We start from the raw sequence: 26969 nt of genomic DNA, 5'->3' as shown, positions 1-26969 counted from the left end.
TCTTCTTTTTCCTCCCCTTTCCCCTCCCCTCCCCTCCCGTTCTGTCCCCTCCTCTCTCCTCCTCTCCTCCCTCCTTTCCCCTTCTCTCCCCTCCCCTTTTCTCCCTTCCCCTTCTCTCTCCTCCCTCCTTTCCCCTCCTCTTCCCTCTCCTCCTCCCTGTCCTCCCCTCCCTTCCCCTTTTCCCCTCCCCTCCCCTTTTCCCCTCCTCTCCCCTTTTCCCCTCCCCTCCCCTCCTCTCTCCCCTCCTCCCTTTTCTCCCCTCCCCTCCCCACCATCTTCTCCCCTCCCCTCCTCCCTCTCCTCACCCCCGTTCCCCTTTTCCCTTCCCCTCCTCTCCCTTCCCCTCCTCTCCTCTCTCCTCCCCTCCTCCCTCTCCTCCGCTCTCCTCCCCTCCTCCCTTTCCTCCCCTCCCTTCCCATCCTTCCCCTCCTCTCCTCTCCTCCCCTCTCCCACCTCCTTCCCTCCCCTTCCCTCCCCTTCTCTCCCCTTCCCTCCCCTTTCTCCTCCCCTCCCCTCTCCTCTCATCCTTTCTCTCCTCCCCTCCCCTCTCCTTTCCTTTCCTTGTTCCTTGTTGCTTTCCTTTTCTTGCCTGTCCTTTCTCTCCTTCATTCTTTCCTTCTTTCTCTCTCTCTTCTCCCCATCTATGCTTCCTCCCTCCTTTCCTCTTTCCTTTTCTTTCATTTGCTTTCTTTGACAGCATCTTGCTGTCCCCCAGGCTGCAGTGCAGTGGTGCAATCACAGCTCAGTGCAGCCTCGAACTCCTGGCTTCAAGTGATCCTCCTGAGTAGCTGGGACTACAGGCGTGCACCACCACGCCCGGCTAATATTGTAAAAATGTTTTTGTAGAGATGCGGTCTCACTATGTTGCCCAGGCTGGTTTTGAACTCCTGGCCTCCAGCGATCCTCCTGCCTCTGTCTCCCAAAGTGCTGGGTTTACAGGCACGAGCCACCACACCTAACCTCTTGTCTTATTTTCTCACCCTACATTTGATTAGCAAATCCCTTTGGCTGTACCTAGAAAACGCATCTCAAATCTGGCGGCTTTAACCCTGCTGCCCTGGTGGAAGCTACACGTGTACAGTGCTTATGTAACAAACATTCACTCACTTAAACCCCACACAACGCTATGAGGTGGGTCTCGTGGCATCCCCGTTTTACCGCTGAGGAAACAGAGACCCAGAGAGGTCACGTGGCTTGCCCTGCTCATAGCTGGTTTTCCTGCTGCCCCGTCAGAGTCTGGTCACGCAGATCACATCACATCAGCCCTCTTCTCACACCCTAATGGGCTCCCACCTCGTGCAGAACAGGAGTGAGAGTCCTCATTTCACACGCGTGAGGTCCGCCATGATCTGGCCCTCCTCCTTCCCTGTGCTCATTCTCTCCCCTTCTCCCGCCCTCCCTGCCTCCAGGCACACCCTAGCTCCTCCTTGCCCTCGAACACCTGCGTGTGCCCCTGCCCCAGGGCCCTCACACCTGCTGCTCCTTCACATCCATCAGGGTTCTACTCAGAAAGAACCATATCACAAAGCCTTCCTTGGCCAGGTGTGGTGGCTCACGTGAGGCCTGCAATCCCAGCCCTCTGGGAGGCCAAGGTGGGAGGATAGCTTGAAGTCAGGAGTTTGAGACCAGCCTGGGCAACATGGAGAAACCTAGTCTCTACCAAAAATACAAAAACGTAGCCAGATGTGGTGCACACGCCTCTAGTCCCAGCTACTCGGGAGGCTGAGGTGGGAGAATCGCTTGAACCTGGGAGGCGGAGGTTGCAGTGAGCCAAGATCATGCCACTGCACTCCAGCCTGGATGACAGAGCGAGACTCCGTCTCAAGAAAAAAAAAAAAAAGCCTTTCTCGGTCACCCATCATAGGACAACCCCATTCCCAGTCTTCTCTCACCATCTCCGCTTACCCTGCTTTATTTTTCTCCATAACCTTATCACCACCCATCCATTACATATTTCTTGACTTGTTAGTTATCTGTCTTCAGCCCCTACATGTAAACTCCATGAATGTGGTGGTAGTTTGGTTAGTCATTGCTTTATCTCTAGTGCCCAGCACATTTGGTAAATATTTGTTGAGTGAACATCTTATGGACACAAGTGAGCTTATTACCTGCGCATTTAAGGGAGGCTTGGGCTGGGCGCAGTGACTCACACCTGTCATCCCAGCACTCTGGGAGGCCAAGGCAGGCGGATTGCCTGAGGCCAGGAGTTTGAGACCAGCCTGGGCAACATAGCGATGATAATGAAATGATAATGATCATGAAAACATTATCCAAGTGTGGTGGTGCCTGCCTGTGGCCCCAGCTACTCACGAATCGGAAGTGGGAGGTTCGGTTGAGCCCAGGAGTTGGAGGCTGCAGTAAGCCAAGATTGCACCACTGTACTCCTGGCTCTAAATATAAAATATAAAAATGAAATAAAATAATATTTTAATAAAAGGCTTGTTGTAACCAAGTGAGTAAGAGAAACGCCACACTTGGAGACTAATTCAGGAGTCCTTTATTAGCTGGCGACCAAGGGACGGCTAATGCTCGAAATTCTCTCGGCCCCGGAGAAGGGGCTAGCTTTTCTTTTATACAAAGGTCTAAATAGGGGAGGGGGGTTTAACTGAAGCAATTTTACAGAAGCAGAATAGGCAAAAAAGCTAAAAAATTAATTGGTTGGCATGAACCCAGGGGGCGGAGCTTGCAGTGAGCCGAGATCGCGCCACTGCACTCCAGCCTGGGCGACAGAGCGAGACTCCGTCTCAAAAAAAAAATAATTAATTGGTTATAGAAGCAGTTACAAAAAATAAACAATTCCAGGTGCAGAGGCTTAAACTATCACTAAGAGATAAATGCAGGGGCTTTAAGTACCTTCCACTGAGCACATCCCCAGGAGCTGCTGGTACAGCCTGCCTCAGTATCTTATCAGCAGTTTGCATTCCTGGATGTGCTTGGAGTCAGCTTGCACTAGTTATTCCCTTAAGGGGGATAAAGGGGCTGCAAGTGAAGAAACTAAAAGGGAGTCTGTCTGGCTCTCTCTGCTAGGAGAGAGGCACTCAAGTTAAAACAAGGTAGGTATCAGAGGCTCTAGCTATCCAGGCAGATCCTTTGGAAAAGAGAACGTCCAGCCTCTTGGGCTGCCCCTTGGGCTCTTATGCTCTGCTTGGTGGATCTGCAAGTCACGTGGGTGCTGGCTTCCGTCTGCAGGGAAGTCCCACCTGCGCAGAGCCATGACTCATCACGAGGAGTCAGTGAGGGAGGCCAGCCTGTGCAAGAAGCTGCGGAGCATTGAGGTGCTACAGAAGGTGCTGTGTGCGGCACAGGAACGCTCCCGGCTCACGTACGCCCAGCACCAGGAGGACGATGACCTGCTGAACCTGATCGACGCCCCCAGTGTTGTTGGTGAGTAACCTAGACTGTGCCCTCTACGGGGGTGCCTGTGCCGCGGAAAGAGCACGCCTGGCCTGTGGGGGTTGAGCAAGCCCTTGCTGTGTGCTTGGCACTGGGAGGGCTGCACAGGGCAGGGACCGAGGTGCTGCTTTTGCCCTGGAGTTCTATTTTCTTTTTGAGACGGAGTCTCATTCTGTTGCCCAGGCTGGACTGCAGTGGCGTGATCTCAGCTCACTGTAACCTCTGCTTCCCAGGTTCAAGTGATTCTTCTGCCTCAGCCTCCTGAGTAGCTGGGATTACAAGCGCCCACCACCACACCCAGCTAATTTTTGTGTTTTTAGTAGAGATGGGGTTTCACCATGTTGGCCAGGCTGGTCTCGAACTCCTGACCTCAAGTGATCTGCCTGCCTTGGCCTCCCAAAGTGCTGGGATTACCAGCGTAAGCCGCCACACGTGGCCTAGATACACTTTTTATGCTGTTGTTCTCATGTAGAATCAGTCTGCCCTGGGATCCTTTGTTAGAAATTGACCAGCCTTATGTTAAGGGTAGTCCCAGCCTGCTGTGAAAGATGCCGGTGGGGGTATGTAGCTGTCAATGGTCATTATTTGCCAAACCTCCTTTTCACTGGGAAATCCTCATACCACATTAATAATGAAAAGGTCAAGCACGGTGGCTCGAACCTGTAATCTCAGCACTTTTGGAGGCCGAGGCGGGAGGATTACTTGAGCTCAGGAGTTTGAGACCAGCCTGGGTAACATAGTGAGACCCCATCTCTACAAAAAATTAAAAAAAAAAAATCATCAGGTGTGATGGTGCATACTTATAGTTCCAGCTACTTGGGAGGCTAAGGCAGGAGAATCATTTGAGTCCAGGAGGTCAAGCTGCAAGAGAGCTGTAATCACACCACTGCACTCCAGCTTGGGCAACAGAGCGATATCCTGTCTCAAAATAGTAATAATGTGAAAACAGAAAGCACAGTATCCCAGGACTGTGTCCAGTGAGGCATGGAACTTCCATAACAACACTTGAAACATAGATGACTTCTCAATAGGTTTTTTGTTTGTTTGTTTGTTTTTGAGAGGTCGTTTCGCTCTTGTCATCCAGGCTGGAGTGCAATGGCGTGATCTCAGCTCACTGCAACCTCTGCCTCCCTGGTTCAAGCCTCAGCCTCCCAAGTAGCTGAGACTACAGGCGCGTGCCACCACACCTGGCTAATTTTTTGTATTTTTAGTAGAGATGGGGTTTCATCATGTTGGCCAGGCTGGTCTTGAACTCTTGACCTCAGGTGATCCTCCCACCTCAGCCTCCCAAGGTGCTGGTATTACAAGTGTGAGCCACTGTGTCCGGCATCCTCAGTAGAGTTTTATGAGTGCCAGAGAAGCCCACTAAGCCCCTTAAGTATCAGGAAACCCCATCAGTGGGGAATGTGTCTGGTTATCACTCCCTGGTCCCAGCTCGGGAATGAGTTATACCTCCTGTGGCTCACAGGAGGTACCTAAATGGAAGATAGAGTTCACCCTAGGTCGGGGGTTGAGCTGTGTTCCATCTTCTCGTACTACTCGTCTAAACCGAGGGGAAGGATGCATGACTAAGACAAAGTTCTGTACCGTCTCCTTCCCAAGGATCACTTTCTATTCTTTTCTTTTTTTTCCGGAGTCTTCCTCTGTCACCCAGGCTGGAGTCACCAGGCAACCTCTGCCTCCTGGGTTCAAGCGATTCTCCTGCCTCAGCCTCCCAAGTAACTCGGATTACGGTCACCTGCCACCATACCTGGCCAATTCTTGTATTGCTAATAGAGACGGGGTTTCGCCATGCTGGCCAGGCTGGTCTTGAACTTCTGGCCTCAAGTGATCCACCTGCCTCGGCCTCCCAAAGTGCTGGGATTACAGGCGTGAGCCACAACAACCGGGCTATAGGGATCACTTTAGATTACAGAAACATTTATCCTCCCATTTCTAATGCTCTTTTCTAGCTAAAACTGAGCAAGAGGTTGACATCATATTGCCCCAGTTCTCCAAGCTGACAGTCACGGACTTCTTCCAGAAGCTGGTATGTTGAATGCTCTCTACATAAATGACCTAAGGGGACAGCTCTTCACTTTGGCGAGTATGGTGTCTTAGTCCATGTGGGCTGCTATAACAAAGTGCCTCCAACTAGGTGGCTTATGAACAGCAGAAATATATTTCTCAGTTCTGGAGGCTGGGAAGTCCAAGACCAAGGTGTGGGCAGATTCGGTATCTGCTGAAGGCCCATGTTCTGGTTTATAGGTGGGGCCTTCTACCTGTGTCCTCATGGCAGAAAAGGTGATGAGCTCCCTTGGGCCTGTTTTAAAAGCATGTATCCCATTCTTGAGGGTTCCACCCCAAGACTGAATCACCTCTCGAGAGGCCCCACTTCCTAATAATTACATTGATGTTTAGGTTTTAATATACAAACTTTGGGAGGGTACAGACATTCAGACCATAGCATATTTTCTTTTATTCATTTATTTTTATTTATTTGTTTTTTGAGACAGAGTCTCACTCTGTCGCCCAGGCTGGAGTGCAGTGGTGCAATCTCGGCTTACTGCAGCCTCCGCCTCCCAGGTTCAAGCAGTTCTCTAGCTTCAGCCTCCCAAGTAGCTGGGATTACAGGCCGGCATCACTACACTCAGCTAATTTTATATTTTTAGTAGAGATGGGGTTTTACCATGTTTGGCCAAGCTGGTCTTGACTTCCTGGGTTCCAGTGATCTGCTCACCTTGGCCTCCCAAAGTGCTGGGATTATAGGCCTGAGCCACTGTGCCCAGCCCCATAGCACATTTTAAAAGTAGTTTTTAGGTATTGTCTATTAAAATTTTTTTTATATCTTTTAATTTTTTTAGAGATATGGTCTCACTCTGTCACCCAGGCTGGAGTACAATGGCATGATCATGGCTCACTGCAGCCTCGACCTTCTGGGCTCGAGCAATCCTCTTGCCTTAGCCACCCTAGTAGATAGGACTACAGGCGCACACTGCCACGTCCAACTAATTTTTATTTCTTGTAGAGATGTCTTGCTATGTTTCCTAGGCTGGTCTCAAACTCCTGGGCTCAAACATTCCTCTTGCCTAGGCCTCACAGAGTGCTGCAATTACAGGTACGAACTGCTGTGCCCAGGCCTGAGATTTTTTTTTTCCTTTTTTTTTTTTTTTGAGACAGAGTCTCGCTCTGTCGCCCAGGCTGGAGTGCAGTGGCCGGATCTCAGCTCACTGCAAGCTCCACCTCCCAGGTTTACACCATTCTCCTGCCTCAGCCTCCCGAGTAGCTGGGACTACAGGTGCCTGCCACCTCGCCCGACTAGTTTTTTGTATTTTTTAGTAGAGACGGGGTTTCACTGTGTTAACCAGGATGGTCTCAATCTCCTGACCTCGTGATCCGCCCGTCTTGGCCTCCCAAAGTGCTGGGATTACAGGCTTGAGCCACCGCGCCTGGCCTTCCTTTTTTTTTTTGTTTTTTTTTTTAAGACAGGGTCTAACTCTGTTTTCACCCAGGCTGGAGTGCAGTGGCACAATCATAGTTTACTGCAGCCTCGAACTCCTGGGCTCAAGAAGTCCTCCTGCGTCAGCAGCCTGAGTAGATGGGACCGTAGGCGTGCACCACCTTGCCTGGCTAATTCTTTTATGTTTTTAGTAGAGAGTGGTTCTCACTATGTTGCCCAGGTTGGCCTCAAACCCCTGGCCTCAAGTGATCCTTCTGCCTTGGCCACACAAAGTGCTTAGGATTACAGGCATGACATGCCTGGTCTTAAATTTTTTATGTTAGAGATTTTATTTAAGATAATTTTGGCCGGGTGTGGTGGCTCAGGCCTTTAATCCCAGCACTTTGGGAGGCTGAGGCGGGCGGATCACCTGAGGTCAGGAGTTTGAGACCAGCCTGGCCAACATGGTGAAACCTCATCTCTGCTAAAAATACAAAAATTAGCTGGGCATGGTGGTTCACACCTGTAATTCCAGCTACTTTATTGCTTGAACCTGGGAGGCAGAGGCTGCAGTGAGCCGAGATCATGCCACCACACTCCAGCCTGTGCGATAGAGTGAGACAATGTCTCAAAAAAAAAAAAAAAAGGTAATTTTAATTAATACAATGTCTAAAAGATAATTTTATTGAAAACATACTGGATATGTTTGAGAAGATGGCACTCCGGATTCTTGCATGACTGCTGTAGCATGTATGCCCCCAGATGTGTCATTTGTCCCTGAACAAGGCCAAGTGAGATCTTCAAGGACAGCAGGCAAAATTCCCTTTAGCTTTCAATCATCTGATCCAGCCTTCAAATCCTATACCTGACGATGCTCTCTTCCAAAGGGCCCCTTATCTGTGTTTTCGGCTAACAAGCGGTGGACGCCTCCTCGAAGCATCCGCTTCACTGCAGAAGAAGGGGACTTAGGGTTCACCTTGAGAGGGAACGCCCCCGTTCAGGTTCACTTCCTGGATCCTTACTGCTCTGCCTCGGTAAGCACATGCTTTTCTGGGCTGGCGGCAAACACAGATATCTGGGTGATTGAATTTAGGGCGGGTTCACCCATGTCAAAGGCCTGCCTTTATGTGAAAGGCCTCATGGGTGCTACATTCCCTAAAAGAAAAGGATTAATTTTTACTGTCTTTTTTTTGTTTGTTTTTTGTTAGACGTTGGGAAGTGGAGGCTGCAGTGAGTCGCGATCATGCAGTGGCGTGAACTCAGGGCTCACTGCAGCTTCTGCCTCCTGGGTTCAAGTGATTCTCCCGTCTCAGCCTCCTGAGTAGCTGGGATTACAAGGCACGTGCCACCACACTCAGCTAATTTTAGTTTTAGGGTTTTTTTTTGTTTTTTTGAGACAGAGTCTCACTCTGTCACCCAGGCTGGAGTGCAGTGGCACGATCTTGGCTCACTGCAACCTCCACCTCCTGGGTTTAAGGAATTCTGCTGCCTCAGCCTCCCAAGTAGCTGGGATTACAGGTGTGTGCCACCATGCCCAGCTAATTTTTTGTGTGTTTTTAGTAGAGACGGGGTTTCACCGTGTTAGCCAGGATGATCTCGATCTCCTGACCTTGTGATCCGCCCACCTCGGCCTCCCAAAGTGCTGGGATTACAGGTGTGAGCCACTGGGCCTGGCCTAATTTTTGTATTTTTAGTAGAGATGGGGTTTTGCCATCTTGGCCAGGCTGGTCTCAAACTCCTGGCCTCAAGTATTCTGTCTGCCTTGGCCTCCCAGAGTGCTAGGATTACAGGCGTGAGCCACTTTGGCCAATTTTGGCTTTTTTTTTTTTTTTAAATTGCACCCAGGCTGGAGGACAGTGGCGTGATCTCGGCTTACTGCAATGTCTGCCTCCCGGGTTCAAGCAACTCTCCTGCCTCAGCCTCCTGAGTAGCTAGGATTACAGGTGCCTACCACCACACCTGGCTGACTTTTGTATTTTTAGTGGAGATGGGTTTCACCATGTTGTCCAGGCTGGTCTCTGTGATCCTGCTGACCTCTGTGAACTACTGACCTCAAGTGATCCACCTGTCTTGGCCACCGAAAGTGAATTTTTGCTTTCTTGATGTGAATTTATGCAAATACCTATTTTGTTAATGGGGATTAAAGGATTTGAGTGAACAAAACATTGACTTACTTTCAACAATACTTTTTCAGGTGGCAGGAGCCCGGGAAGGAGATTATATTGTCTCCATTCAACTTGTGGATTGTAAGTGGCTGACGGTGAGTGAGGTTATGAAGCTGCTGAAGAGCTTTGGCGAGGACGAGATCGAGATGAAAGTCGTGAGCCTCCTGGACTCCACATCATCCATGGTGAGCGCTGACACCTCCCTGGGCAGTCAGTAGTGGCGTGGAGTGAAATCTGCATGAGTTCAGCCCCACAGGTGTTTACCCGACCCTCTGTCTCCTGCCTGTGTAACATGGTAGAAATGACTGGACTCCCAGGCTTGTAATCACTGGAATGCGCTCACCTTGGGACAAAGAGAAAATTGGCAAAGTTTTGTTTTTTTTTTTTTTTTTTTTTTTTTTTTGAGACGGAGTCTCGCTCTGTTGCCCAGGCTGGAGTGCAGTGGCCAGATCTCAGCTCACTGCAAGCTCCACCCCCAGGTTCACGCCATTCTTCTGGCTCAGCCTCCCGAGTAGCTGGGACTACAGGCGCCCGCCACCTCACTCGGCTAGTTTTTTGTATTTTTTAGTAGAGACGGGGTTTCACCGTGTTAGCCAGGATGGTCTCGATCTCCTGACCTTGTGATCCGCCCGTCTCGGCCTCCCAAAGTGCTGGGATTATAGGCTTGAGCCACCGCGCCCAGCCAAAGTTTTTTTTTTTTTTTTAAAGACAGGGTCTTGCCCTATTGCCCAGGCTGGTTTGCAGTGGTATGATCACTGCTCACTGCAGCCTCTATTTCCTGGGTTCGAGTGATCCTCCCACCTCAGCCACACGAGTAGCTGGAATTATAGGCACCCACTACCACCCCTGGCTCATTCTTTATTTATGTATGTACTTATTTATCTATTTATTTATTTATTTATTTTTTTGAGATGGAGTCTTGCTCTGTCGCCCAGGCTGGTGTGCAGTGGCACAATCTCAGCTCACTGCAAGCTCTACCTCCTGGGTTCACGCCATTCTCCTACTTCAGCCTCCCGAGTAGCTGGGCCTACAGGTGCCCGCCAACACGCCCGGCTAATTTTTTGTATTTTTAGTACAGACAGGGTCCCACCGTGTTAGCCAGGATGGTCTCGATCTCTTGACCTTGTGATCTGCCCGCCTCGGCCTCCCAAAGTTCTGAGATTACAGGCGTGAGCCACCGTGCCCGGCCCATTCTTTATTTTTTTTTTTGAGACAGGTTCTTGCTATGTTGCCCAGGCTGGTCTTGAACTCCTGGGCTCAAGCCATCCTCTCACCTTGGCCTCCCAAAATGCTGGGATTACAGGCATGAGACACTGCACCCTGCTAGCAAACTTTTAAAAATATCCTGTGGATAAAATAATCGACTGATCTATTTTTCTGATCAAATTGTTTGATTACAAAAGTAATACATACTCATAGTGGAAAAAACAAACAAACAAAAAATTCCAATGGTACAGAAGAGCTTAAGACAACCTGTGAAAGTTAAGACAGTCCCTCTCTACGCCCTAGAGATAGTGTCAGCCGTGTCTTGGGAGATATGGGAAGCGTTTGAGTCTCTTCAAGTTCACCCGCACAATTATCACCTTTAATTTTCCCCACATGAGGCTGGGTGCGGTGCTCATGCCTATAATCTGAGTACTTTTGGAGGCCGAGGTGGGCGGATTGCTTGAGGCCAGGAGTTCAAGACCAGCCTGGCCAACGAGGCCAACCCTGTCTCTACTGAAAATATAAAAATTAGCTGGGCGTGGTGGTGTGCACCTGTAATCACAGCTACTCTGGAGGCTGAGGCAGGAGAAGCGTTTGAACCCGGGAGGCAGAGGTTGCAGTGAGCGGAGATCACACCGCTGCACTCCAGCCTGGGCAACAGAGTGAGACTCTGCCTGCAAAAAACTCTAAAATTTTCCCCAAGTGCTAGGATTCATGCCACACTTAATGACGTTCTCCTCTGCACTTTGCCACACTTAATGACGTACCCTTGACCTTCCCTGTGTAACAACACTCATTTATTCATTCAACAAATATTGATTGAGGATCAATTAGGTGCCAGACACTCTCTTAGGTGTCAGAGCTCTAGCTTACATTAGACAGATAAGGTCCCTGCTCCCCCCACGAAGCTGGCACTAAGTCAGCAAATAAGTGGTCAGGATTTTGATAAGTGCTGTAAAGGAAAAAAGACCTGTAACGGGGTGGAATGACTGGGGAGGGGGCGAGGCTCTATCTAGGCAGGGCTGGAACAGACATGAGAGTGACCAGGAGGTTCGAGCCAGTTGCAGAGGGACAAGAAAGGCCTTCTGGGCAGGGGCACCTACAGGTGCAGAGTCCCTGCAGCAGAATAAGCTTCTCCTACCAGAGAGGCAAAAAGAAGGCCTTTTGGCAAGAGCACCAGGACAAGGAGGGAGCCGTGGGAAGTGAAGTGGGAAGGAGGCCTTGGTGGCAGTGGTGGGAGCTTGGAAGCCACTGGGCCTTTTCAGAAGGGGAACAGTGTGGTGTGATGTTTGTTTTAGAAGGGCGTCTGCTGCCGGAGACTGGCCATGGCAGTTGTCCAGGCTGGTGACGTTAGTGGCTGAGGTGATGGGGGTGGCTGTTGGAAAGCTGGAAAGACAGGAGTGTCCCTGGGACATAGTTTGGAGGTAGAGCTGATGGGGGATTTGTGGATGCTTTGTGTAAAGGAGATGGTGGACAGGGAGGTGAGATCCCAGTGTTTGGCTTGTTCAATCACATGGGTAGTGGTTATTTTTCTACCTTTAAATTTCTTTCTTTTTTTTTTTTTTGAGGCGGGGTCTCACTCTGTGGCTCGGGCTGAAGTGCAGTGGTGCAATCACAGCTCACTGTAGCCTTGACTTCCTGGGCTCAGGCAATCCTCTTGCTTCAGCCTCTCGAGTAGCTGGGACTATAGGTGTGTACCACTATGCCTGGCTAATTTGTTTGTTTATTGTAAATTTTTTTTGGTAGAGATGGGGCCTTGATATATTGCCAAGGTTGGCCTCAAACTCCTGGCCTTAAGCGATCCTCCCACCTCTGGCCTCCCAAAGTGTTGGGATTACAGGGGGAGCCACTGTGCCTGGCCTGTTTATTTTTCATAATGATGGGTAATGGGTGTGAGGCAGGTGAAGGAGAGAGGAATCAAGAGTCATGTTTTGAATGTTTCAGATGCTATTAGCGGTCAGATGTAAACATAAAGGAGGAGATTGGATGTGAAGTCTTCAGTTCAAGGAAGAAATCAGAGCTAGAAATAAATATTTGAGAATCATTGCACAGGGATGATGTTTGAGGCTGTGAGACAAAATGCAGCTCCCTGCAAGGGGGCAAGGGCTGAGGGCTAAACATTTAGAGGTCAGCTGGAAGAGAAGCAAGTGCAAAGAAAATAGAGGAGGGTTCAGAGATGTCAGAGAAAAGGAGCTTCTCAAATTAAGAGGAGAAGGCTTTGCAGAGAGCGATGGGTTACATTGAATGCAGTTGAGAGGTGGAGAATGAGGGCGGCTTAGCTGTGCCTATCATATTTGGCAGCGGGATGAAAAGACACTTTCGTGGAGAGGTGGCAACAGAAGTCAGTTGAGAGAGGGCCAGAGAGCCAATGGATTTTGAACATATCCATGAAATGTTCAGCATAGGCAAATCCAGAGACAGAAAGTCGATGGTGCTGGGGCTGGGCAATGGGAGTGGGGGGGACTGCAGAAGGGTTATAAAGTAGAAGGTTTCTTTTTGGGGGCGATGGAAATGTTCTGAAATTGGTGGTAGTGATGGTCACCCAACTTTGTGAATATACTAAAAGTCACTGATATCCTGGCATGGTGGCTCACACCTGTAATTCCAGCACTTTGAGAGGCTGAGGCAGGATGTTTGCTTGAGCCCAGGAGTTCAAGACCAGCCTGGGCAACATGGCGAGACCTAGTCTCTACAAAAAATAAAAAAAATTAGCCAGGCATGGCGGCACATGCCTGTAGTCCCAGTTACTTGGGAGGCTGAGGCAGGAGGATCACTTGAGCCCAGGGAGGTTGAGGCTGCAGTGAGCTATGATTGTACCACTGCACTAGCCGGAGTGCAGTGGCGTGATCTTCTTTTGTTGTTGTTTTTTGTTTTTTGTTTTGTTTTGTTTTGAGACAGGGTCTCACTCAGTTGCCCAGGCTGGAGTGCAATAGTGCAATCATAGCTCACTACAGCCTCGACTTCCAGGACTCAAAAGATTCTCCCTTCTCATCACCTGAGGTCAGGAGTTCAAGACCAGCCTGGTCAACATGGTGAAACCCTATCTCTACTAAAAATAAGCTGGGCGTGGTGGCACATGCCTGTAATCCCAGCTACTTGGGAGGCCAAGGCAGGAGAATCACTTGAACCCAGGAAGCAGAGGTTGCAGTGAGCCGAGATTGTGCCACTGTACTCCAGCCTGGGCAAGAGAGGGAGACTCCATCTCAAAAAAAAAAAAAAAAACCAAAGATCCTCCCAAGTAGCTGGGACTACAGGTGTGTACCACTATACCCAGCTAATTTTTAAATTTTTTGTAGTGACAATCTCATTTTGTTGCCCATTCTGGTCCCAAACTCCTGGGCTTAAGCAGTCTTCCTGCCTCCACCTCCCAAAGTGTTAGGATTACAGGAATGAACCAGACCAAAAGTAATTTCCATTTTGTCTTTTATTTAATTAATTTTGTAGTGACAGGATCGGACTAAGTTATCCAAACTGATCTTGAATTCCTAGCCTCAAGAGACCCTCTCGAATCAGCCTCCTGAATAGTTGGGATTACAGGCGTGAGCCACTGTACTTGGCTCTTTTTTTTTTTTGGAGATAGAGTCTCGCTCTTGTCATCCAGGCTGGAGTGCAGTGGTGCAATCTTGGCTCACTGCAACCTCCGCCTCCCGGGTTCCAGCGATTCTCCTGCCTCAGCCTCCTGAGTAGCTGGGATTACAGGCACCCGCCACGACGCCTGGCTAATTTTTGCATTTTTAATAGAGACGGGGTTTCACCATAGTGGCCAGGCTGATCTTGAACTCCTGGCCTCTGGTGATCGGCCCGCCTTGGCCTCTCAAAAGTGCTGGGATTACAGGAGTGAGCCACCATGCCCAGCCCCTGGCTTTTTAAAAATAATTTTTAAATAATTTATTTTTGTCTGTTAATTTTTGTGATAAGGATTTTAGATAATGATAGTCAAGCACTGTTTTTAGCGACTGAGCCTTTCAAACAAAATCAAATAATGAGAACATTTAGCCTAGCACTCTGGCTGAACTGATGACCTGCTGTGCTGCCCTTGGCTACTCTCTTGACTACAGTGGGGATTCCTGGTTGAACAAATCTAAGCTTGGAATCAAGCTCTGGAATTAGGCCCTGACTGCCATTCACAAGCTGTGTAACCTTCAGCACGTTCATACCCTCCCTGGGCCTCAGTTTTCTCATCCAGAGGATGGAAGAGTTAGGCCTACACAGTGGTTTTAAATTGTGCTCTGTATAAAGCCCTAAGAGTTCTAGAGGGTACCCCAGGTGGATTTGAGTGAGGAGTGGGAGGCGGGGAAAGAAATAGTAAATGGAGCTGGGCACAGCGGCTCACGCCTGTAATCCCAGCACTTTGGGAGGCTGAGGCAGGTGGATCACTTGAGGCCAGAAGTTCAAGACCAACCTGGCCAACATGGTGAAACCCTGTCTCTACTAAAAATACAAAAATTAGCCGGGCATGATGGCATGCGCCTGTAATCCCAGCTACTTGGGAGGCTAAGGCAAGAGAAGCGCTTGAACTTGGGAGGTGGAGGTTGCAGTGAGCCAAGATCAGGCCACTGCACTCCAGCCTGGCAACAGCAAGACTCCGTCTCAAAAAAAAAAAAAAAAGGCTTTTCAAAGTGGTGGTACACATTGCAGGAGTGAGAGAGAGAGAGAGAGAGAGAGAGAGAGAGAGAGAGAGAGAGAGTGAGTGTGATATTGGGGTGGACCTGGGGGGGAATAGGGTCAAGAAAGGCTTTTCTTTTTTTTTTTTGAGACGGAGTTTCGCTCTGTCACCCAGGCTGGAGTGTAGTGGCATGATCTTGGCCCACTGCAAACTCCACCTGCTGGGTTCAAGCGATTCTTCTGCCTTAGCTCCTGAGTAGCTGGGATTACAGGTGTGTGCCTCCACACCCAGCTAATTTTTGTATTTTTAGTAGAGATGGGGTTTCACCATGTTGGCCAGGATGGTCTCGAACTCCTGGCCTCAAGTGATCTGCCCGCCTCGGCCTTGTGAGACACTGCGCCCAGGCCCCTCTTAGGGTTTATATTAGGAACAATGGCCCTCAACTATTGCAGAGATATATTGTATGCCTAATTTTAGTGCCAGAACGTAGTAGATGATAAATAAACATGGCGAACTAAACAATCTCAGTGTTAGGCAAACCTTAGAAGCTGGTGATAGCCCATGTGGAAGTCTTCAGAAAACAAGTTTCCTTAGATTTCCAGTTTGAATCCTACGTGATTCTTTGACAGTTAATAGTAGAGAGTGTTTAGTGGTACAGAGTTTCGGCTGAGGAAGATGAAAAAGTTTTAGAGATGGATGGTGGCAGTGGAGCATAATGAGGTGAATGTAACTTAATGCCACTGAACTCTGCACTTGAAAATGGTGAACATGGCAAATAGTAGCACTGTGAATTTTCTTTTTCTTTTACTTTTTGGCTCCTTCAAGTCATGGGACACTGGATTCTTGAAAGAGGGTGAAATGGATCTATACTTACTGGTGTGGATTGAAATCCAAGATGTATTAAGGAAAGAAAGTCGGGTGTAGGCAAGGTCAGGAGATTGAGACCATCCTGGCTAACACAGTGAAACCCCGTCTCTACTAAAAATACAGGAAAAAAAAAAAAAAGCCAGGCCTGGTGGTGGGCACTTGTAGTCCCAGACACTTGGGAGGCTAAGGCAGGAGAATGGCGTGAACCTGGGAGGTGGAGCTTGCAGTGAGCCGAGATCACGCCACTGCACTCCAACCTGGGTGACAGAGCAAGACTCCGTCTTAAAAAAAAAAAAAAAAAAAAAAAAAGGAAATCAGATGTAGAATAGTGTAGTATATTCCTTTTCAGAAAATGAATGGTAATATACTTATGCACATGTAGAAATACTTGTACATGCACATCATCTTTAGAAGTGTAACATGGAGGGCCTAGAAGCCCAGGTGACAGGGAGACCTATTGCTCACTGATTTTTTTTTTTTTTTCTTCCCTTCCCTTCCCCTCTTCCCTTCCTTTCTCCTCTTCCCTTTCCCTTCCCTCTTTCCTTTCTTTCCCCTCTTCCCTTCCCCCCACCCCCCCTTTTGTTTTTTTTGAGACAGAGGTCTCACTCTGTCGCCCAGGCTGGAGTGCAGTGGCACAATCACAGCTCACTATAGCCTCAGCCTCCTGGGCTCAAGCAATCCTCCCCTCTAAGCCTCCCAGGCAGCTGGGACTCTAGTTGTGAGCCACCGCGCCCCACCCTGTATTTTCATATTCGTGACCATTAGTATTATTACTTTCTCAAATATAAGAAGAACCTTAAAATGTGAGTTGTGGCTCCTAAGCTTAAATTATTACTATTGAGTACATTCCTTAAAAATTATCCTTGTTGGACCTGGTGGCGCATGCCTAGAGCCCCAGCTACTCAGGAGGCCAAGGCAGGAAGATCACTTGAGCCTGGGAGTTCAAGAGCAGCCTGGGCAACATATCAAGACCCTGTCTCACAAAAGAAAAAAAGTTTGTCCTTGTTTTAAGAACCTAATTCTATATAAGCATTGGTCACCTGAGTTTCCAAATTACATCTGTTTAATTTAATTTATTTTTTGGAGACAGTCCTGCTCTGTCGCCCAGGCTGGAGTGCAGTGGTGCGATCTTGGCTCACTGCAACCTCCACCTCCCGGCTTCAAGTGATTCTCATGCCTCAGCCTCCCAAACATCTGGGACTACAGACATCCACCACCACACCTGGTTAACTTTTGTATTTTAGTAGAGATGGGGTTTCGCCATGTTGGCCAGGCTGGTCTCGAACCCCTGACCTCAAGTGATCCGCCTTCCTCGGCCTCCCAAAGTCTTGGGATTACAGGTGTGAGCCACCTCGCCTGGCCAGACTTCATAGTTTTTATAATCTATCTTGATAATGCCTGACACCCTTTTTCTTCCTTTTCTGCGTGCAGCATAATAAGAGTGCCACATACTCCGTGGGAATGCAGAAAACGTACTCCATGATCTGCTTAGCCATTGATGACGACGACAAAACCGATAAAACCAAGAAAATCTCCAAGAAGCTTTCCTTCCTGAGCTGGGGCACCAACAAGAACAGACAGAAGTCAGCCAGCACCTTGTGCCTTCCGTCGGTCGGGGTTGCACGGCCTCAGGTCAAGAAGAAGCTGCCCTCCCCCTTCAGCCTTCTCAACTCAGACAGTTCTTTGTACTAATGTGAGGAAACAAACACGTTCAGGCCCCGAACATTTCCAGTGCTGACTCGGCCTTAAATGTTTGTGCCATGATGGAAAATATCTATTCTCAAATCCTGTTTTTCTCATAGTATAAACTCACATTTGATGTGTTTTTATGAAGGAAAGTAACCAAGAAACCTCTAGAAATTAGTGGAAAAAGAATTTTGAGGTGTGTCACTATACTGCTGTAAGTTATTTATTATATAAAGTATTGTAAATAGAATAGTGTTGAAGATATGACATACAGCTATTTTTAATGGTGACGATTATGACTTCCAGTCACTATTACATTGGGGTTACCTATATTAGTACAATTTCTAGTTGTTTCCAGGTTTGGCTAATAATCATTCCTTAACCTAGAATTCAGATGATCCTGGAATTAAGGCAGGTCACAGGACTATAATGATAGAATTAAATTAGTGTCACTAAAAATTGTTCCAAAGTGCTGCTTCCTAATAGGAATTCATGATCCTAAAACAAGATGTTTCTATTATATCAATATAATATGAATGCTATTTCTAGAAAAAGTATAGTGCCAAATTTGTCTTGACTTACTAAATAAAAACAGTGTAGGAGCAGCTTTTCTTCTAGTTTGATGTCATTTAAGAATTGCTAACACAGTGGCAGTGTTAGATGAAGATGCTGTCTACAAGGTAGATAATATACTGTTTGATACTCAAAACATTTTTCATTTTGTTTAAAGTAGAAGTTACATAATTCTATATTTTAAGTCGGGTTAAAAAGTAGTTTTACATTTTATAAGATAATGATGTAAATGATTCAAGTTTAAAGCTCTATTTGACCTTTTTTTCTTTTTTTGAGATAGAGTCTTGCTCTGTTGCCCAGGCTGGAGTGCAGTGGCACGATCTCAGCTCAGTGCAACCTCCGCCCGCTGGGATCAAGCGATTCTCCTACCTCAGCCTCGCAAGTAGCTGGGACTATAAGTGCCCACCACCATGCCTGGCTAATTTTTATATTTTTAATAGAGGTGGTGTTTCACCATGTTGGTCAGGCTGGTTTCGAAATCCTGACCTCAAATGATCCACTCACCTCAGCCTCCCAAAGTGCTGGGATTATAGGCATGAGCCACCGGCACCCATCCCACTATTTCACTTTTTAAAATGACATTCCTACCGATTGATTTTTATCTTGCTATAAGTTGGATGACACCGTGAATCTAATAAGGTTCACTGTTGACACAGTACAAGTTACATAGCTAAAATACATAGCATTGAAGACTAATTTTAAGGATTAACAAGAGTTTATTTTCTGTTGTGCAATATCTTAAAGGAAGGAACCACCTTTGGAAAAGTGTATCTGCTGCTCCTAGGGTCATGTTTGTATAAATATTTAAATAAACATATTCATTTACCTGAGTTAATATTTCTTTGTACTTTTAGTTCACTTTCATTCCCTCTTTCAAATTGTTTCTCCCCTAATGCACACAGTTTTTAATGTTTTGATTTTTTTTTAGTTACTAACATTTCACAAAGCAGAACTTAAAAGAGCTGTCAAGTTATCTTAGTATTTTCTAAGACAGATGCCATCTCTATGCTTATTTTTTGTTTTTGTCTTTTTTTCGAGACAGGGTCGCACTTTGTCGCCCAGGCAGGAGGACAGTGGCGCAATCATGGCTCAATGCAGCCTCAACTTTCGAGGCTCAAGCAATCCTCCCACCTCACCCTCCTGAGTAGCTGGGACTGCAGGCATGAGCTGCCACGCTTGGCTAATTTTTTAATTTTTTGTAAAGATGGGGTCTTGCCATGTTGCCCAGGCTGATCTCGAAATCCTGGACTCAAGCAATTCTCCCACCTCAGCCTCCCAAAGTGCTGGAACTACAGGTGTGAGCCACCGTGTCTGGTCTGTGTATATTTTTTGAATGGGCAATTATGTACCTTTTGATCCCCAGCCCCTGGTTCCCTCACTGGATGTAGCTGCTGCCATCATTTTCTTGTATCCTCCCATTGTTGGGCCTTCCACGTACAAACACATCCTGTTCTGACTCACACGCATTGAGTTTTCAACTTTAAATTTTTTTTTTTTTTTTTTTGAGATGGAATCTCACTGTCGCCCAGGCTGGAGTGCAGTGGTGCAATCTCGGCTCGCTGCAACCTCCACCTCCTGGGTTCAAGCGATTCTCGTGCCTCAGCCTCCCGAGTAGCTGGGATTACAGGTGTGTGCCACCACACCCTGCTAATTTTTGTATTTTTAGTAGAGACGGCGCTTCACCATGTTGGCCAGGATGGTCTGGATCTCCTGACCTTGTGATTCGCCCCCCTTGGCCTCCTAAAGTGCTGGGATTACAGGCATGAGTCACTGTGCCCGGCCGTGGAGTTTTCAACTTTAAATGGGAACTTCAGACTCCATATTTTCTGTGTGCAGAAGACATACGCAGTGTATAAACAAACTGTACATCTGCCAAAAAAAAAAGGGCGGGGGGAGAGAGGCAGGAACAAAGGAAAGGAGGAAGGAACTGTTGCACAGTTATTTATTTACATTGGAAACAGCCCTCGCAGTACAGACCTGAAGAACAGCAGCTCTCACTCCAGGAACACGGGGCTTAGCATATGCAGTGCTTCCTTGTACATTTGTTTCCTTCAGATGGTCACATCCACCACTGAAGCTTTTTAGAAGGCACTTTCCATGACAGATGCAGGTCAAGGTCGCACATTAAAATCGGCCCTAACTGGCTTTTTGCTGAGTGTAAGTCCCTGATTCTCTTGCGAAGATCTCACCAGCCCTTTGCATCTTAGCAGAATGAAGGCAGTGCCCTCTGCGGCCCACTAACTTCACAAGCCGAACTCAGACGTCAAGGCAGGACGATCCACAGGCTCCATTCAGGCCTCGCCTCATCTTTCACTAGCTGCTGCTAGAGGAAATCCTTTTTCTTGTTTTTTTTTTTTTTTTTTTTTTTTTTTGGAGACAGGCTCAGTCGCCCAAGCTGCAGTGCAGTGGCGCGATCTCAGCTCACTGCAAGCTCCACCTCCCGGGTTCACGCCATCATCCTGCCTCAGCCTCCCGAGTAGCTGGGACTACAGGCGCCCGTCACCACGCCCGGCTAATTTTTTGCATTTTTAGTAGAGATGGGGTTTCACCGTGTTAGCCAGGATGGTCTCAATCTCCCAACCTTGTGATCCACCCGCCTCGGCCTCCCAAAGTGCTGGAATTACAGGCAGAAGCCACCGTGCCCGGCATTTTTTCTTTTTTTTTTTTTTTGAGACGGAGTCTTGCTCTGTCACCCAGGCTGGAGTGCAGCAGCGTGATCTCGACTCACTGCAAGCTCCGCCTGCCGGGTTCACGCCATTGTCCAGCCTCAGCCTCCTGAATAGCTGGGACTACAGGCGCCCGCCATCACGCCTGGCTAATTTTTTGTGTGTTTCTTAGTAGAGATGGGGTTTCACCATGTTAGCCAGGATGGTCTCGATCTCCTGACCTCGTGATCCACCCGCCTCGGCCTCCCAAAGTGCTGGGACTACAGGTGTGAGCCACCGCGCCCGGCCTCTTTTTTTTTTTTTTTTTTTTCTTTTTTAGAGCCAGGGTCTCACTTTGGCACCCAGGCTGGAGTGCAGTGGTACGGTCTCAGCTCACTGCAACCTCCGCCTCCCGGGTTCAAGTGATTCCCGTGCCTCGGCCTCCCAAGTAGCTGGGATTACAGGCCCCTGTCACCATGCCTGACTAATTTTTTCTATTTTTAGTAGAGAGAGGTTTCTCCATGTTGGCCAGGCTGGTCTTGAACTCCTGACCTCAGGTGATCTGCTGGCCTCGGCCTCCCAAAGTGCTGAGATTACAGGCATGAGCCACCGTGCCCGGCCCATTCTCTTGCTTTTTAAAGCTGAAAACAAGATCCTGGTGTTTGCGGTCTCGGGAGAAGACACGGTGGCCCTGAGGCCAACCATCACCTGGGCTGTGTGAAGAAGGCATGGATCTGCTTTGCCACCGCTTGTCCGACCACCTGCTCCAGTTCCCGAATGGAAGCATTACTCAGTTGCTGGATGCTTGGAAACTTCTGGAGGAGAAGGGGAGCTTTAACTTTTCCAACTCCTGGGATCTGCTGCACGGTTCGAAGGAGCGATGGCTCAGACAGCAGCAGGGCCCGTTTCTTCCTGAGAAGAGGGTTCTTACTGGGTTCTTTGGTTTGTTCTTGAACCTGAACCGCAAATGAAAGGAACAGCACGTGAGCGCCCTCTGGAGGACTGGCCCGTTTTCTTAAAATTTGTTTTGTGGAAATACCGTTTTTCCATTTGGTTCAGCTTCACTTAAGGGAACAAATGTTTTCATATACCATGAATATAATTTCTCAGACATCAGTGAAATTATTGAAAGGTGAGCCACACAAAGGAGTAAGGCATTAATAATTTACAAAAACGTGCGTTTTCAGAATGTTTAGAAAAACACACTGAGGAATTCAAACACTTTCTGATGGTCCATTAAGAAACATTTCAGTTGTGCAGGATTAAATGATGGCTACACCTAAACTAGACCTACTTCACGCAGGTCCTGCCGGAAGCCTGCCTCAAAGGAGAAACCTGGTCTGCAGTTAGTGGTGGTTATACTAAGGCAGACAATAGCATTATATCAAGGAAAGTCAGGAACGGCGATGCAAGGGATTTGGTAGAGAGGGATCTGTGAACCATTTGTGGCTGCCTGCATCTCCAATGTGGCTCTCCACTCTAGCTCCACATCAGAGGGGGAGATTTAAAAACAACACACACGGCCGGGCGCGGTGGCGCAAGCCTGTAATCCCAGCACTTTGGGAGGCCGAGACGGGCGGATCACGAGGTCAGGAGATCGAGACCATCCTGGCTAACATGGTGAAACCCCGTCTCTACTAAAATATACAAAAAACTAGCCGGGCGCGGTGGCGGGCGCCTGTAGTCCCAGCTACTCGAGAGGCTGAGGCAGGAGAATGGCGTGAACCTGGGAGGCGGAGCTTGCAGTGAGCTGAGATCCGGCCACTGCACTCCAGCCTGGGCGGCAGAGCGAGACTCCGTCTCAAAAAAAAATAAATAAATAAAATAAAATAAAAAAAATAAAAACAACACACACATAACAAAGAACACAAAAGTGAAAGAAACAAAAACACAACACACACACACACACACACACACACACACAGAGCTGATGTTCTCCATGCTGGGATTAGAGGCATAAGCCACTAAACTGATTTTAAAAATAAGTGTTGGTGGCCGGGTGCGATGGCTCATGCCTATAATCCCAGCACTTTGGGAGGCCGAGGCGGGCGCATCACCTGAGGTCGGGAGTTTGAGACCAGCCTGACCAACATTGGGAAACCCCATCTCTACTAAAAATACAAATTAGCTGGGCATGGTGGCAGGCGCCTGTAATTCCAGCTACTTGGGAGGCTGAGGCAGGAGAATCACTTGAACCCAGGAGGTGGAGGTTGCAGTGAGCCGAGATCCCACCACTGCACTCCAGCCTGGGCAACAAGAGTGAAACTCCATCTCAAAAAAAAAAAAAAAAGTGTTGGTTGGGTGCGGTGGCCCAGCACTTTGGGAGGCCGAGGCAGGCATATTACCTGAGGTCAGGAGTTTGAGACCAGCCATGGCCAAGATGGTGAAACTCTTGTCTCTACTAAAAATACAAAAATTAGCCAGGCATGGTGGTGGGTGTCTGTAATCCCAGCTACTAGGGAGGCTGAGGCAGGAGAATCACTTGAACCCAGGAGGCAAAGGTTGCAGTAAACCAAGATTATACCACTGCGCTCCAGCCTGAATGACAGAGCAAGACCCTATCTTAAAAAAAAAAAAAAAAAAACCTAGCCAGGTGTGGTGGCTCACACCTGTAATCCCAGCACTTTGGGAGGCCAAGGTGGGCAGATCACGAGGTCAGGAGTTTGAGACCAGCCCGGCCAACATGGTGAAACCCTGTCTCTACTAAAAATACAAAAATTAGCCGGGTGTGGTGGCACGTGCCTCTAGTCCCAGCTACTCGGGATGCTGAGGCAGAAGAATGGCTTGAACCCGGGAGGCAGAGGTTGCAGTGAGCCAAGATTGTGCCACTGCACTCTGGCCTGTGGGATAGAGTGAGACTGCGTCTCAAAAAAACAACAACACAACAAAAAAAAAACTTGCACAAGGTGCTGATGCTTAACAAAAACACGGGATGAGATAACCAGCTTCTAGCTGACATTTTCTTTTTTTTTTTTTTTTTGAGACGGAGTCTTGCTCTGTCGCCCAGGCTGGAGTGCAGTGGCCGGATCTCAGCTCACTGCAAGCTCCGCCTCCCGGGTTCACGCCATTCTCCTGCCTCAGCCTCCCAAGTAGCTGGGACTACAGGTGCCCGTCACCTCGCCCAGCTAGTGTTTTGTATTTTTTTTTAGTAGAGACGGGGTTTCACCAGGTTAGCCAGGATGGTCTCGATCTCCTGACCTTGCGATCCACCCATCTCGGCCTCCCAAAGTGCTGGGATTACAGGCTTGAGCCACCGCGCCCGGCCCTAGCTGACATTTTCTTTTCTTTTCTTTTCTTTTTTTTTGAGACAGAGTTTCGCTGTTGTTGCTCAGGCTGGAGTGCAATGGTGCGATCTCCACTCACTGTAACCTCCGCCTCCTGGGTTCAGGTGATTCTCCTGCCTCAGCCTCCCGAGTAGCTGGGATTACAGGTGCTCGCCACCACACCCAGCTAATTTTTGTATTTTTAGTAGAGACGGGGTTTTGCCATGTTGGCCAGGCTGGTCTCGAACTCCTGGCTTCAAGTGATCCACCCGCCTCGGCCTCCCAAAGTGCTGGGACTACAAGCGTGAGCCATCACGCCTGGCCTCTAGTTGACATTTTCACCAGCGAAAGGGCAGGATAATGACTGATGGAGTCATCACACCCTGAGAATCTAAAATCAGGTGTCCAACTTGTATACTTTGTGATACACTTGCCTACAGTGGGTGACAAGCTGAGCTGGCTGCTGACGCAACTTCCATATTTAAATTCCTCAAAGAGACTTTGGTTTTTTTTTTTTTTTTGAGACGAAGTCTTGCTCTGTGCCCCAGGCTGGAGTGCAGTGGCCGGATCTCAGCTCACTGCAAGCTCCGCCCCCCTGGGTTGACGCCATTCTCCTGCCTCAGCCTGCTGAGTAGCTGGGACTACAGGCGCCCGCCACCTTGCCTGGCTAATTTTCTTGTATTTTTAGTAGAGACGGGGTTTCACCGTGTTAGCCAGGATGGTCTCGATCTCCCGACCTCGTGATCTGCCCGCCTCGGCCTCCCAAAGTGCTGGGATTACAGGCTTGAGCCACCGCGCCCGGCCTAAATTCCTCGAAGAGACTTTATAAACCAACTCAGAGAATGACATAGATTGGATTGATGGTTGCTTCTGGAGGGCAGCTGAGTATCCATGAGGACAGGACTACCATGAAGGTGTAGGAATCGGTACTCACCAACTGGATAACGAGGCAGGATGCTTCCATCTGGCTGGCCACTGGAAGCAGCACCATTCCAAGGTCCAGCACAGTAAACTTCTGTAGGGCTGGGAAGTATTGTTCACTCATCCGGGTTTTTTCAACGACTACAATTCCTTGAAGATTACCAGACTTGAAAGGAAAAAAAGACAGGAAATCATTTTGCAACCAAATTACTTTTCAGGTTAAGAATGCTATCACTTCGTGCCTGGCCTGGCCAATGATTTTAAATAAATGATATCAAGGGATGGAGGGAAGGTTGGGGTGAGACAAATCAATGTTTAATTTCAGTTTCTTTTTTTTTTTTTTTTGAGACGGAGTCTCGCTCTGTCGCCCAGGCTGGAGTGCAGTGGCGCAATCTCGGCTCACTGCAAGCTCCGCCTCCCGGGTTCACGCCATTCTCCTGCCTCAGCCTCCCGAGTAGCTGGGACTACAGGCGCCCACAACCGCGCCCGGCTAATTTTTTGTATTTTTAGTAGAGACGGGGTTTCACCGTGGTCTCGATCTCCTGACCTTGTGATCCGCCCGCCTCGGCCTCCCAAAGTGCTGGGATTACAGGCGTGAGCCACCGCACCCGGCCCCTAATTTCAGTTTCTTTAATACAATACTTACATTTCTTTTTTTTTGTTTGTTTTTTGTTTTTTGAGATGGAGTCTCACTGTCGCTTAGGCTAGAGTGCAGTGGCGTGATCTCGGCTCACTACAGTCTCCGCCTCCCAGGCTCAAGCAATTCTCCCATCTCAGCCTCCCCAGTAGCTGGGATTACAGGCGTGTACCACCATACTCAGCTAATTTTTGTATTTTTAGTAGAGACAGGGTTTCGCCATGTTGGCCAGGCTGGTCTCCAACTCCTGACCTCAGGTGATCCACCTGCCCTGGCCTCCCAAAGTGCTGGATTACAAGCGTGAGCCATGGCACCTGGCCTAATACTTACATTTCTAACCCGAACAAGCCTCTTTCTGTAGCCATTTCCTGCCACCAAATCAGCTTCGGTGACATAAAGAACGCAGCATCTGTTCGACAGATAAAAGTCTGGTGTCAAGCCATCCTCGAAAATGAGCTTAATTTTCCCTTAAAATACAGAGAAGAAAATGAGTTCCATGAGCTTTGGATGAAAAGATGGCAATAATAAGCAGATTTTTTTTTTTTTTTTTTTAATGTTAGGGGAAGAAAGGGCTGGGAGAGGGCAGCCCACCGACCTTGCATCTCCTGCGCCAGCTGTGACCCGCGCCATTTCTCATTGGCCACAATATGCCCCAAAGGCACGTGCACGGGGCCCGTATCATCCGGAGGTTTCTTTTCCATGGATGGTCTCCACCTAAGGAGGGAAAAGGCAGGCGGCACTTGAGCAGGCTCTCCCGCACATGGCCCTGCATTCCACTGCAAGCCAGGGGCCTCTGGGGCAGGATCCCCTCCTGAAGATTGAATTATTTGTCAAAAAACTGTCAAATAAGATTCCCTTTTAAATTACTAATAAGAAAACACAAAGGCCTGAACGAAGGCCAGGGTGGCTGGAGAGGGGGTGTGTGGTGGTGGAGGTGCTAATGGCATTGGGTTCCAATAATGGCAGAGGCACGATCAGATTCAAGTTTTAAAAGAATCCTGGGCTGGGCACAGTAGCTCACGTCTGTAATCCCAACAATGGGCCAGGCTGAGGCGGGAGGATCGCTTGAGCCAAGGAGTTCGAGACCCGCCTGGGCAATACAGCGAGATCCCGTTTGCCAATTATTTGTGGCGAAATAAATTCTCTAAGAACCAGGAGATTCCTGTCCTGGTGTCCACGTCCTTCATTTTCATCACGTGCCTAGCCCCTGATACCCCAGGTGGATCCGCACCGTGGCTCCTCAGTCCAGTCCTAGGCCCGAACACAGCCGGCAGGAACCCCACGGTCCCAGTCTAGAGATCACCTTACTGGCGGCCGCGCCACTTCCGGGTTCAAGCCCTCGGTGCTCGCCTAGTCCTTTATCCAGCCCGCCCTCCGCCTCCCGCAGCGTCGGATAGGCTGTGGCGTCAGAAATGGACGTCTAATGTGACCAATAAGAGAACGGATAGGGCGGACGTTTCTGCCCTGGCGGGGATTTGAACGGGAATCGACTAGTTGCCAAGAACGACCGGTGTGGAAGTAACCTTAGCTCTGATTGGTCGAAGGCCGAGCTGAGCCAATGGCCGACGTGGTTGCTGCAAAGTCCATTG

The 26969-nt window shown here is 48.6% G+C and overlaps 2 protein-coding genes across 4 annotated transcripts in view; one reads left to right on the top strand and one right to left on the bottom strand.

Moving 5' to 3' along the window:
- RHPN2 (rhophilin Rho GTPase binding protein 2) overlaps positions 1 to 18744 on the top strand; it is an 85959-nt gene extending 67215 nt beyond the window's left edge. Inside the window, exons 11-15 of the mRNA XM_028838610.2 lie at positions 3190 to 3384; positions 5346 to 5422; positions 7699 to 7845; positions 9006 to 9161; positions 17087 to 18744. Coding sequence (XP_028694443.1) covers positions 3190 to 3384; positions 5346 to 5422; positions 7699 to 7845; positions 9006 to 9161; positions 17087 to 17347 — 836 coding nt within the window. The 3' untranslated portion in view covers positions 17348 to 18744. The remainder of the gene's footprint in view (positions 1 to 3189; positions 3385 to 5345; positions 5423 to 7698; positions 7846 to 9005; positions 9162 to 17086) is intronic.
- Positions 18745 to 19842: 1098 nt separating this feature from the next.
- On the bottom strand, positions 19843 to 26763 carry FAAP24 (FA core complex associated protein 24). 3 transcript variants are annotated; one of them, XM_015123497.3, is made up of 5 exons: positions 26612 to 26763; positions 25976 to 26094; positions 25711 to 25847; positions 24757 to 24909; positions 19843 to 21515 (listed from the first exon to the last, which is right to left on the bottom strand). In XM_015123497.3, exons 2-5 carry the CDS (start codon positions 26079 to 26081, stop codon positions 21264 to 21266), a joined length of 648 nt encoding a protein of 215 aa, XP_014978983.1. In that variant the 5' UTR covers positions 26082 to 26094; positions 26612 to 26763; the 3' UTR covers positions 19843 to 21263. The 3 variants fall into 3 exon arrangements, with proteins under 3 accessions (XP_014978983.1, XP_028695825.1, XP_077838192.1); XM_028839992.2 differs by having other exon boundaries at positions 25711 to 25789; positions 26612 to 26756; XM_077982066.1 differs by having other exon boundaries at positions 26581 to 26722.
- Positions 26764 to 26969: the final 206 nt, after the last annotated feature.

The sequence above is a fragment of the Macaca mulatta genome, chromosome 19, assembly GCF_049350105.2.
Source record: "Macaca mulatta isolate MMU2019108-1 chromosome 19, T2T-MMU8v2.0, whole genome shotgun sequence".
In the NCBI taxonomy this organism is placed as follows: Eukaryota; Metazoa; Chordata; class Mammalia; order Primates; family Cercopithecidae; genus Macaca; species Macaca mulatta.
The sequence above is the reverse complement of the archived record's forward strand: the minus strand, read 5'-3'. Positions and strand labels throughout refer to the sequence as shown.